This window comes from Geotrypetes seraphini, chromosome 12, assembly GCF_902459505.1.
Source record: "Geotrypetes seraphini chromosome 12, aGeoSer1.1, whole genome shotgun sequence".
In the NCBI taxonomy this organism is placed as follows: domain Eukaryota; kingdom Metazoa; phylum Chordata; class Amphibia; order Gymnophiona; family Dermophiidae; genus Geotrypetes; species Geotrypetes seraphini.
The window spans coordinates 92,266,552-92,279,204 of NC_047095.1; the positions used below are offsets into that span (position 1 = coordinate 92,266,552).

Genomic DNA, 12,653 nt, shown 5'->3' on the forward strand with positions numbered 1-12,653 from the left:
CAATCTTTTCCGTCAATTTAGCCATAAAAGGAAGATTAGCTATTGGCCTATAGTTTGAGATTTCTTTCTAAATGAGGTCTCACCAAAGTCTTATACAGGGGCCATACCTCTCCCTATGCAACCTAGCATCTTTCTAGCTTTCACCGTCACCTTTTCAACCTGTTTGGCCACCTTAAGATCATCACATGCAATAACACCCAAGTCCTGCTCTTCTGTCATGCACATAAGCCCAAATGCATGACCTTGCATTTCTTAGTATTAAATTTTAGCTGCCAAATTTCAGACCATTCTTCAAGCTTCGCCAGGTCTTTCTTCATGTTATTCACACCATCCAGCATGTCTACTCTATTGCAGATTTTGGTATTATCCGCAAAGAGGCAAATCTTACCCAACCCTTCAGCAATATCGTTTATAAAAATGTTAAAAAGAATAGGCCCAAGAACAGATCCTTGAGGCACACCACTGGTAACATCCATTTCCTCAGAGCGATCTCCACTGATCACTATCCTCTGTCACCTTCCACTCAACCAGTTCTTGACCCAGCCCGTAACTTTGGAACCCATCCCAAGGGTACTCAGTTTATTTATTAGACGTCTGTGTGGAACACTCTCAAAGGCTAAATACACCACATCTAGCGCACATCCTCTATCCAATTCTCTGGTCACCCAGTGAAGGAAATTGATCAGATTTGTTTAACAAGACCTACCTCTAGTGATTCCAGAAACTTGACCATTCTCTGTTTTAAAAGTGTTTCCATTAATTTGCTTCCCACAGAAGTCAGACTTACCGGCCTGTAATTACCTACTTCTTCCTTACTTCCACTTTTGTGGAGAGGGACCATATCCGCCCTTCACCAGTCCTCCAGTACCACTCCTGACTCTAGAGACTCGTTGAAAAGGTCAGTCAGCGGAGCTACCAGAACTTCCCTAAGTTCCTTCAGCACTCTAGGATGTACACCATCCGGCCCCATTGCTTTGTCTACCTTTATTTTAGCTAGCTCCTCATGAGCAACCCTCTGAAAAATCGATCAGGGTCTATTACTTCTCCATCCCTATTCACGTTTGTCATATGTGGTTCTGCTCCCGGCGCTTCAGCCGTGAACACAGAACAAAAGTATCTGTTAAGCAATTTGGCCTTTTCTTTATCAGCTTCTACACATTCCTCCCCTTCACCTTTGAGGCTCACAATGCCACTTTTGCACTTCTTCCTAACACTAATATATCTAAAAATGTCTTGTCTCCCTGTTTTACCATGTCAGCTATTTTTTCTTCCATTTGTATCTTTGCTTTCCTGACTACAAAGCCAGCCTCTCTTAACTTTTCCAGATATTTTTGCCTGTCTTCCTCTTTCTGTGTTCTTTTGTAGTTTATGAAGGGTAACCTCTTATTCCTTACCTTCTCAGCTATTACTTTTGAGAACCAATGAGGCCTTCTTTTCCTCTTACTTTTTACTTACTTGCCTCACAAAAAGGTTTGTCGCCCTTACAATCACTCCAGGATGATATAACAAATTTGACTTACTGGATACTGCACTCGGAGGTGAAGTCATCTTTTGGACCCTACTCTTCTATAGTTTCTGTGTGGACTTACATGAAGCCATAGTTTTCGTTTTTCTTTTTTTGTTTTGGTGTCGGCCCAGCATCATTTTGGTTGTCCTTCTTCATACCACCTCTAACCTAACTCAGCTTCTAGAACAGAACACAGAATTCTAAGCAAGGTCTCACTAACAGCCTACACAGAGGCATGATTGTCTCCTATTTTTCTGCTGGTTATGTCTCTTTCCAAGCAGCCTAGAATCTGTCTCTAGCCACTATCTTTTCACACTGTTTTGTCATTTTAAGATCAAACACTTTCACCCTGAGGACCTTGGTGCGGAATCCTCCCTGCAGAAAGTTTTGCTTACAGAATATTTCCTCTGGAGTTCTTTACCTGCCTGAAGCAAAAGTGCAAATGTTGTCATTATCACCAGAACCAATGACAGGTTTCACATGCGACACTGTACCTTCACAAAGTTTTTCATCTCAAATGGCAGCTTCTTGCAGGAGTTAAGAAGATCTGCTCGTTTTGCCTGGACTTCAATGTGCCCTGTTGGCATTCTCTGAAACACAAGGGAAAAGAGAATATTTTGTACTCTTTGCTCTGTTCATCTCAGAATTATTTTCTAGCATAGACTCGCTGTATCCGACTCCTGTTCACTACGTTTTCAATGCTGTCAAAAATCAGATAACCAGACTGTCATCAACATTATCTTAATGCAGTACACCAGGGGTAGATAACCTTTACACACAGATGGTCGCATAAATGTCAATACCACCCCTAGAGGGCTGCAACATTATAGATTTTATCATAGACCTTCCATGATAAATAAAGTAAAACTTTAGCTATAAACAATGAAAACAAATTGCAAAAGTGGCTATCCAGAAATTATTTGCAAAATACTATATTTAAAATCACCATGACTCTGGTTAATGCTTTATCTGTATTACATTACATTACATTAGGGATTTCTATTCCGCCATTACCTTGCAGTTCAAGGCGGATCATAAAAGAATTATCAAGGATGTATTACAACAAGAACTTACTAGAAAAAAAACAAAAAACAAAAAACAATTTGGACATTTTCAAAGAGTAAGAATTGTGTATGGTTATTTGTTTGGGTAGTTGGCTTTAGTGAGAGGTGGTGATTGAAACTTGCGGTGTTATTTCTTTTTTCAGGGCTTTCTTGAAGAGTATGGTCTTTATTTCTTTTCTAAAAGTCTTGTAGTCGAGGGATGCCGTCAGTAGATTGGCGATTTGGTTGTCTAGTTTGGCTGCTTGAGTGGCCAGGAGGCCATCATATAGTTTTTTACGTTTGACCTCCTTAATTGGGGGGTATGAGAAAGGGGTGTGAGTTTTCCTATGTCTGGTTGTGGTGTTGTGGATGAGGCGATTATTCAGGTAGATTGGACTGTCTCCGTATAAAGTCTTAAATAGTAGACAGTAGAATTTAAATTGTATTCTTTCTGGTATTGGAAGCCAATGTGATTTGAGATATGCTTCTGTAATGTGGTCATGTTTCTTCAATGAGTAGATGAGTCTTAGTGCTGTGTTTTGGATAGTTTGTAGTTGTTTTGTTATAGTTGCAGGGCAAGGGAGATAGAGGATGTTACAGTAGTCAAGTAGGCCTAGTATTAGGGATTGAACTATGAGCTGGAATTGAGTTTTTTCGAAGAATTTACGAATTTGTCTTAAGTTTCTCATGATTGAGAATGATTTTTGTATTGTTTTATTAATTTGCGGTTGCATGGTGCAGCATCTGTCGATTGTTATTCCTAGTAATTTTAGGGTGGCTTGAATGGGGTAGTTGATTGCGTTGATTTCAATGTTGGTTGTGGTTGGTATTTTGTTGTTTTCTAGGAAGATGAATTTAGTTTTATCTGGGTTCAATTTCAGTTTGTGATCTTTCATCCAGGTTGCTACTGATTTTAGTGCTTGGTGTATTGTGTTTGTCATGGAGAGTTTTGGTTGATCGAAGGGTATGAGAATGGTAATGTCATCTGCATAGCTGTAGGAAGTTATGCCTTGTTTGTCCAGGTGTGAGCTGAGGGAGGCAGTGTAGAGGTTGAATAGAGTCGGTGATAGAGGGAATCCTTGGGGCACTCCGCAGGGGTTTGACCAAGGTTCAGATTTTTCTTTGTCAGATTTTACTCTATAGGTTCTTGATTTAAGGAATCCTTCAAACCATGAGTATAGTTTATCTGTGATACCTATTGTATCTAGGATTTGTAGTAGTATGTTATGATCCACCAAGTCGAAAGCAGTGGTCATATGAGTTATATGAGCATCATTTTTTTTCCTGAGCTGAGGTGTTGCCTGGCAGTGTCCAGGAAAGATCCTAACAGTGTTTCTATGCTGAAGTTGTTTCTGAAGCTGGATTGCGTGGGATGGAGTATGTTTTGGTTTTCTAGGTAATTGGAGAGGAATTTGGCAACTAGTCCTTCTATTATTTTGACACAGAGTGGAATAGAGGCAACGGGTCTGTAGTTGGTTGTTTGGTCTATCGATTCTTTGGGGTCTTTGAGGATTGGGGTGATGATGATTTCGCTGAGGTTGGTTGGGTAGTGGCCATTTATGAGCGAGATTTGTATCCAGTTCAGAAGAAGAGCGCGGAATTTTGTGCTGGATGTTTTTAGGAGATATGGTGGACAGTTGTTGAGGTCACAGGATGCATGGCTGTATTTTTTGTAGTATTTGTTGAATTCGGGCCATTGAATGTTGGGTTATTGAGACCATATTCTGTCTGCTGCAGTGGAATCTCTATCTGTGGGGAGAATTGTGAATTCGTTAGGATGGGTAGTGGAGTCATTGAGGGTAGCTCTTGCATTAGTAATTTTATTTTGGAAGTGTTCTGCTAATAGCATGGCTGAGGGGGTAATAGTTAGGTCAGGTAGGGTTTGGTGTCAGTTAGGGTTTTTAGAATTTGGAATAGTTTTTTGGTGTCTTGGGTTTCAGTGCCTATTAGGTTGGTGTAATGTGCTTTTCTCTTGTCCTTTAATTGTGATTTGTATTGTTTGTTGATTTTTTTCCAGGCAGATTTTATATGATCTGAGTTCGATTTTCTCCATTTCCTTTCTAGTTGTCTACATTGCCTTTTGAGTTATAGAAGTTCGGAGTCGAACCATTTATCTGATCTTCTGCAGGTTCTGGTTTTGGTTTGAAGTGGGACTAGGTCATCAAGGGTGTTGGAGCATAATCTTTCCCATTGTAAGATGAAGTTTTCGGGGTTGTTTTCTAGAATATTTTCATCTATTTTAGACCAGAATATGGAGGTTTCGATGTGTTTGCGTGAGGTGTATGTTACTTTATTGAGTTTTGTTATAGTTTTTTTGTTTTTGGTCCAGATGATGTTGAAAGAGTAAGTATAGTGGTCTGACTAGATGGATCTAGACCATGTTCCGTTAGATTGTATGAATTTCTGATAAGGATGGCTGATGGGTCATGAAGGCTGCGATATCAAGTTGGTGGCCTTTTTCATGAGCTATTTGTGGATTTAGCATTTGGAAGGATAGGGCTTTGAGGAATGAGAGAAAGTTGTCTACTTGTTTGGATGATTGATCTTCTAGGTGTAGATTTAGGTCTCCTAGTAGTAGGTTGTAGGTTGCTATTAGTGAGTTTTGGTATATGAAGTTTTCCACTTTGGTTCTTGCTGAAGACCAGTTTCCCGGTGCTATGTAGCAGAGCATGCAGTTTAGTGTGTCTTTTAGTGTGGTGCTTGAGAGTTGGCAAGCTAATAGGTCCATGTATGAGTTAGATGTTTTTTCAATTATATTAAGGGTTAGGTCTTGTTTGATTAAGATTGCTAGGCCTCCACCTCTTTTTTTTTCTCTGCAGACCACTGTAATTTTATAACCTTGTGGACAGACTTCAGTTATTCTAGGGTCTGTGTCGGAGGTTAGCCAGGTTTCTGTGAGGAAAAGACAGTCCAGGTTTTCATGTGTTATCCAGGTTTTTATATGCTCTGTTTTTGGACCTAGCGCTCTGATATTTAAGTAGGCGTATTTGAGTGTGGATATCTCTGTGTGATAGTTGTGGATTGTGTTTGGATATATAAGTGATTTGGTGTGCCAGTGTGGTTTAGTCTTAGTGTGTGTTGGTCTTCTTCCCCATGCTGTGGTAATGGAGTGTAGAGTGTTAGATTATAAGTTTGAGTTTCTGTCACTTGACGTTCTCCTATTTTGGAAGAGAGATTTATTTATATCAGTAGCGGGTGTTGGGAGAAGGTTTTTTGCTGCTGTCTTCCAGCTGGTTAAAAGAAGGATTAACAATAGGAAGAGCTGGGCTCGTGAGGTGAGCTTCATTTTTTTTTTTTCTTTGGTGGTTGGTGGTAGGAGATAGTTGGTGGAAGGGTCTTTGGTGGTTTGGCTGCTAATTTTCAGTTGGTTTTTACTTTTGGTAGTGTTATGGGAGTGGGTCACCTCTTGGTCTCTTCGTAGGGCGCTCACTAAGGTGTCTTAGATGCGCGCCTTCGACAGTGTGCCGAACGTCAGTGCGCCGTTAGGCGCTGAGCCTTTTATTGGCTCAGCATTGTCCCATTGAGTGGGGGGATGGGCGGAGGGCGCTCTCACGCCGGCAAGCCTCCCTGTCCGCTCCTGGCTCCAGCGATGTCGGGCCAGTAAGTAAATTAAATTCAAAAACAAAAACACGGATGCTGGGAGACTTACTGAGCCTTCCAACTGGCTCAGCGTTGTCCCGTCGGGTGGGGGTAGGGGCGGAGTGCGCTCCCACACCAGCAAGCCTCCCTGTCCACTCCTGGCTCCAGCGATGTCGGGTCAGTGAGTAACTTAAATTCAAAAACAAAAAACGGATGCTGGGAGATTCACTGAGCCTTCCAACTGGCTCAGCGTTGTCCCGTCGAGTGGGGGGAGGGGCGGAGTGCGCTCCCACGCCGGCAAGCCTCCCTGTTCACTCCTGGCTCCAACGATGTCGGACCAGTGAGTTAAATAAATTCAAAAGCAACAAAAACAGAACAAAACAAAAAAAACCGGATGCTGGGAGATTCACTGAGCCTTCCAACTGGCTCAGCGTTGTCCCGTCGGGTGGGGGGAGGGGCGGAGTAGCTCCCACGCCGGCAAGCCTTCCTGTTCACTCCTGGCTCCAGCGATGTCGGGCCAGTGAGTTAAATAAATTCAAAAGCAACAAAAACAGAACAAAAAAAACTGATGCTGGGAGATTCACTAAGCCTCCAACTGGCTCAGCGTTGTCCCGTCGGGTGGGGGGAGGGGCGGAGTGCGTTCCCACACCGGCAAGCCTCCCTGTTCACTCCTGGCTTCAGCGATGTCCTATGGTCTCACAAGTTGAAAAAAATTCAATAGTGGGCCTCATTTGGCCTGAAGTACCCAAGGCTGCTTATAGCTATAGCCAGAAAGCATACTTAGGGTAACCATGGGATAACCAGACTGGCTGTTTTTCAAATAATATAAATTTGAATATTTTCTTTTCAGAATATCATAATGCAGAGTTATATAGAAACACTAGTCTTATAGCCCATTACATTAACGGGTGCTAGAATATATGTGTGTGTGTCTGTCTTTATTTCTCTCTCTCTCTCTCCTTAGCTGCTTTCTGTATTTCTGTCTTTCTTTTTACTCGGCTGTCCACCCATTCTCCCTTCCTTTTACCTTCCATGTGTCCACCACCACCCCTTCACTGCTCCCCTTATCCAGCAGCAGCCCTTCTCCCTTTTTTTTTAATCTCCCCCCTGTCCATCAGCACCTCTTTCCTGCTCCTCCGTCCAGCAGTAGGCCTCCCTTCCTTTTTCTTTCCCCCTAGCACCTCTTTCTGCTCCCCCGTCCAGCAGTAGGCCTCCCTTCCTTTTTATCCCCCCCCCGTCCAGCAGCACCCCTTACATAAGCACATAAGCATCACCTCTGCTGAGTCAGACCATAGATCCATCATGCCCAGCAGTCCGCTCCCGCGGCGGCCCCCCCAGGTCAATGACCTGTAGTGATTTATTACTCTAAAGCATTTTGTACTGTATAGTAGCCCTCTAATTGTACCCCTGGATCCCCTTTTCCTTCAGGAACTCATCCAGTCCCTTTTTGAAACCCAAAGTCGTACTCTGCTCTACCACCTCCTCTGGAAGCGCATTCCAGGTGTCCACCACCCTCTGAGTGAAGAAGAACTTCCTAGCATTTGTTCTGAACCTATCTCCCTTCAATTTTTTTGAGTGCCCTCTAGTTTTTATTGCCTCCGCCAGTCTGAAGAATCTGTCCCTCTCTACCTTCGCTATACCCTTCATGACTTCGCGTCTGCCCTCCGCCAACAGCAGCCTCAAGCCGCCGCGGCCTGCAGGCGCCGACAGCCGCAGCGGCCTGCAGGCGCCAATAGCCGCCGTGGCCAACAGCCTCCGCGCCGCCTGAAGCCGACGTCCGGCTTGGGAGAGAGAGAGAGATATATATGCGTGGAAGCGCGCATTCGCATTCCTACCTGCGGGGACCTATAGCGCACAGAAAACGGGAACACGCTGGTAAGAGTGCACATGCGCGCTTAGGCTTTTATTATATTAGATAGAAGATAGTAATATAGTAACATAGTATATGATAGCAGCTAAAGACCTGTATGGTCTATCCAGTCTGCCCAACAAGATAAATTCATAGCATAAGTATGGTGCAATACTACATATGCATAATTGTTCTTGCCATTTTCAGGGCATCATGATATTCTAATTTACCAACTCACCGAGACAGGCACTAACTCCACAGTCCTTGACTGGTTCTCGAAGTTCTTACGCTCCCGCTCATACATAGTCAACATGAAGGGCACTTCTTCCTCCCCCTGGAACCCGATCTGTGGAGTCCCGCAAGGCTCACCTCTCTCTCCTATCCTTTTCAACATTTATATGTCCTCCCTTAAACTCCTCCATCTCTCCCCCCTTGAAACGCTCTACACTTACGCAGATGACATCTTTGTCCTCCTCGAAACCGACCGGAACCTCACCAACCTCTCGGCGAACCTATCCTCATATATTTCGAACCTTCAATCCTGGGCCCACACTGTGCAGATGAAACTGAACAAATCTAAAACAAAACTTCTCTGGCTCGGCCCAAAATTGGACCAACTGCCCACCTCCATCCCACTATCCTCTGGCCCCACTTTGTATCTTGAATATTCAAGCAAAGTTCTAGGAGTCATCATTGACTCTACACTTTCCTTCAACGATCACCTCAACTCCCTAGTAAAAAAATGTTTCTTCAGCCTTCACATACTGAGGAAAGTGAGAACCTGTTTCCATCAAAAACACTTGTTGATCAGGCTGGATTTATCCAAAAGCGTCAAGTGGGAGATAATATACGTAGAACTTTACATTTGATCTGGGAGGCACAGCAACAACATAGTAAAATGGTCTTATTATCCATAGACGCTGAAAAGGCCTTTGATCAGGTCAATTGGAACTTTTTATGGGCAGTAATGGAACGGATGGGAATTGGGGGAATGTATGAAAAATGGATAAGGAATTTTTATTTGACACCGAGGGCTTGTATTAAAATTAATGGGCTTTATACAGATTTCTTCTCTATTACAAGAGGGACCCGACAGGGTTGTCCACTCTCCCCTTTACTGTTTGCTTTGTATTTAGAACCTTTGGCTTGTTATATTCGGGATTTGGGGGCAGTTAGGGGAATTCATATAGGAGGTCGGGAACATAAATTGGCGCTATTTGCTGATGATATTCTTTTTTATGTGACGGACCCGGAGGCTACTCTTACTGAGTTGTTGGAGGTATTTGGGAAATTTAGAGGTCTGTCTGGTTTTACGATCAACATGGACAAGTCCGAATTTTTGAATATTTCTTTAGAGGAGGGGGAGCGCAGAGGTTGGCGGACACCTTTCCGGTGAGGCGAGTACTGGGGCATCTTAGGTATCTTGGTATTTTGATTCCATCTGATTTATCATGTCTTTATGATCTCAATTATTCTAGGATAGTGCGTTTAGTGCGGAGAGATTTGCAAGCTTGGAAGGGTTTGTGGTTGTCCTGGTGGGGGCGTATAGCTGTTGTCAAAATGAATATCTTACCCCGTCTGTTATTTTTATTCCAAACGCTTCCCATAGCGGTGCCGAGGGGACTTTTGAAGCTATTGCATAAGGAATTTCGATATTTTATTTGGCAAGGGAAACATCCCAGGTTGAGTCAACAAGTACTTTGGTCTGCTAGGGAAGATGGGGGAAGGGCAGTGCCCAATCTGCACTGGTATTATGAGGCTGCACAACTCCGTTTTATTTTGGATTGGAAGATTGCGGTGTTTAAACCTGGGGTTCAAATAGAACAAAGCTATGTTCCGCATTGTACACTGAATAATTGGCTGTGGATCTCTTTCTCGTTATCAGAGCGATTGCAGGGGCAAGGGAACCCGTTCTTTTGTCATTTAGTACGGATGTGGGGTTCTTTATGTCAAAGGGAAAAAAGTGGTAGGGGAGTTTCCACGCTTGCTCCTATTAAGGGGGAACCGCGGTTTATTGCAGGTTTGGAAAGGGGGGCGTTTCGGAAATGGGAATCTATGGGGATTCTTACTTTTCGAGATGTACTTGTTGGGGGATGCTTACCTACTTTTGATGCATTGGTGACTAAGAAGCCTGGGTTAAGAGGCAAATTTTTTGCATACATGCAATTGAGACATTTTATGATCTCGGAAAGTTGGGATAAAGGGAATCCCCAGGGGACTGAATCTTTGGAAAACTTATGGCTTTTGTTGAGTAAAGTACCGAGACCGATTTCCATTCTTTATAAGTTCTTGCGCGGTAGAGTGGTGATTTCCTTTCCTTTTAAACAACAGTGGGAACAGGACCTCCAGCTGCATCTTTCTGCGGATGATTGGTCCCGTATTTGTATAGAGGTACAGAAAGCATCTCATTGTATATTGGTCCAAGAAAATGCTTATAAAATCTTAACACGCTGGTATTTCACACCTGCACGGTTGCATATTATGTACCCTCAAGTTTCAGACTCTTGCTGGAGATGTGGTAAGGGCCCTGGAACTTTTATGCATATTTGGTGGGACTGTGGGGTGATTCAGAAATTTTGGGTTACTGTTACACGATCTTTGACATTGTGGATCCAGGATCCATTGCAACTTTCACCTCAAGTTTGTCTGTTAGGGTTACATAATGTTAGAGATGTTCCTTGGCAGACAAAACTGGTCAGAAAGGGGTTGGCGGCGGCCAAATGTTTAATAGCATTATATTGGAAGAAGTTAGCTGCTCCACCTGAAGGGGAATGGTTAGAGAAATTGCAAAAACTTGCACAGATGGAATGTATAGCTGCTAAGCATTATGGTTATTATGACTTACAAAGGCGGACTTGGGACAAAATATTTCAGTACATTTAATTATTTCCTCATGTGGGGTGGGAGGGTGGGATAGAGGGGGAGGAGAGGTGTGGTTAATTGGGAGTCTTTTTGAAGGAACAACGAAAGGACTTCCTCATGGTGTTTAATTTGTTGGGGGTTATTATTGACTATATTGGTTTGCTTTATGTAGGATTGTAATACTACGAATTGGTGTACAAATGGTGACTGTATTGTTTATATTCATTATAAAATTCTAATAAAAATTGATTAAAACAAAAACACTTTGCCGTCCTTGTCCAATCCACCATCCTTTCCAGACTGGACTACTGCAACGCTATCTACCTAAGCCTAACAAAGAAAAACCTTCAAAGACTCCAGCGGATTCAGAATGCCGCTGCTAAGCTTATCTTCGCAAAAAGCAAATTTGACCACGTTTCACCGCTTTTGTCCAAGCTACACTGGCTTCCGATAATCTCCAGAGTCCACTTCAAATGTGCCTGCCTCACTTTCAAGATCCTACACGGCATCCTCCCTCCCTTCATTCCTCTTTCTTGGAACTCCTCTAACCCCAATTCCACCAGATCCACCCAAAAACTGAAACTTTCCTTTCCCTAAAAGGCGTTTCCCTTGTAGGAAAACTAGGTTCTTCCCTCTCTTTCAGAATCACTGAGCTCTGGAACAACCTCACCTCCCCTCTTAGGAATCTGAGCTAAACTAAACTAAACTAAGCCTTAAGTTTATATACCGCATCATCTCCACGGAAGTGGAGCTCGACACGGTTTACAGTGTTTAAAAATATAGGAAGAGAGAGGAGAGAGATTTACAAGACCATGTGAATAGAGGAGGATGTGGACAGGGGAAGAGATGTTAGAGAAAAGCCAGGTTTTCAGTTGTTTTCGGAATAGTTGGAGGGAACCCAGGTTCCGCAGCGGAATAGTGAGATCATTCCAAAGGCCTGTGATTTTGGAGAGAAGGGATTTTCCCAGTTTGCCAGCGTGGAGGATGCCGTGTAGAGAGGGGAAGGATAGTTTATATCTGTGAGCGGATCTGGTGGTAGCAGGCGTCCGGACGAGGAAGGATAGAGGGATTAGGGGCGGAAGGATGCCGTGAATGATCTTGAAGGCCAGGCAGGAGCATTTGAAATGAATTCTGGAAAGTACTGGGAGCCAGTGGAGATTGGTAAGTAGAGGGGAGCAGTGTTCCCTCTAAGCGGGCGGGTGTTGTGAGCAAACTTTTTTCACCGTGAGCCAAAAATATCGGGCGCCAGCAAGTTATGAGCCAACTCGCCCGATTCTCCTCTCGCCGCCCTGCCATCTGCCGTACGCCTCTTCCGATTGTGCGCTGTGACGAGAAACGTGTGCGCTGCGATGTAATATTTTGTGCGCCAGCGCAGCTTAGCGGGAACACTGGTTCAAATGGTTTTATTTATTTCCCCAAATTTATTTTTGTTATACGCATTGAAAATATTTGATATTGCGTTTAAATCAAAATCTCAATAAACTTGAAACGAGTGCCCGTGAGATTGTGGGAGGGTTAAATACTCAAAACTTAGAAGTTTTTGCTACGCCAGCTTTCTGGTATCTTTACATACAGTGGCGTACCTAGCATATGTAACATCCGGGGCCCATCATTTTTTGGCACCCCCCCCATCTGTAAGAAAAACATGATTTTTAGTAACAAACCACACGTCACACATGAGTACCTAGGAAAAGGCAGCATCTTACATATTGCAGTGAGCAGTACATCAATACACCCATTGTAAAACTAAACAAGCCAGACCAGCACAGATCAATCCTACACCGTCAATCCTAACAGAAAACACACAGAACAC

General features: G+C 43.4%; 1 protein-coding gene across 11 annotated transcripts in view; it reads right to left on the reverse strand.

The window, feature by feature from the left end:
- Window positions 1-12,653, reverse strand: part of DARS2 (aspartyl-tRNA synthetase 2, mitochondrial) — a 102,779-nt gene that overhangs the window by 54,712 nt on the left and 35,414 nt on the right. For 10 of the 11 annotated variants that reach the window (XM_033917005.1, XM_033917006.1, XM_033917007.1 and 7 more), the window contains one exon: window positions 2,002-2,097. The exons of the other annotated variant lie outside the window; for it this stretch is intronic. In XM_033917005.1, the coding sequence (XP_033772896.1) occupies window positions 2,002-2,097 (96 nt within the window). The remainder of the gene's footprint in view (window positions 1-2,001; window positions 2,098-12,653) is intronic. 11 annotated transcript variants of the gene reach the window in all.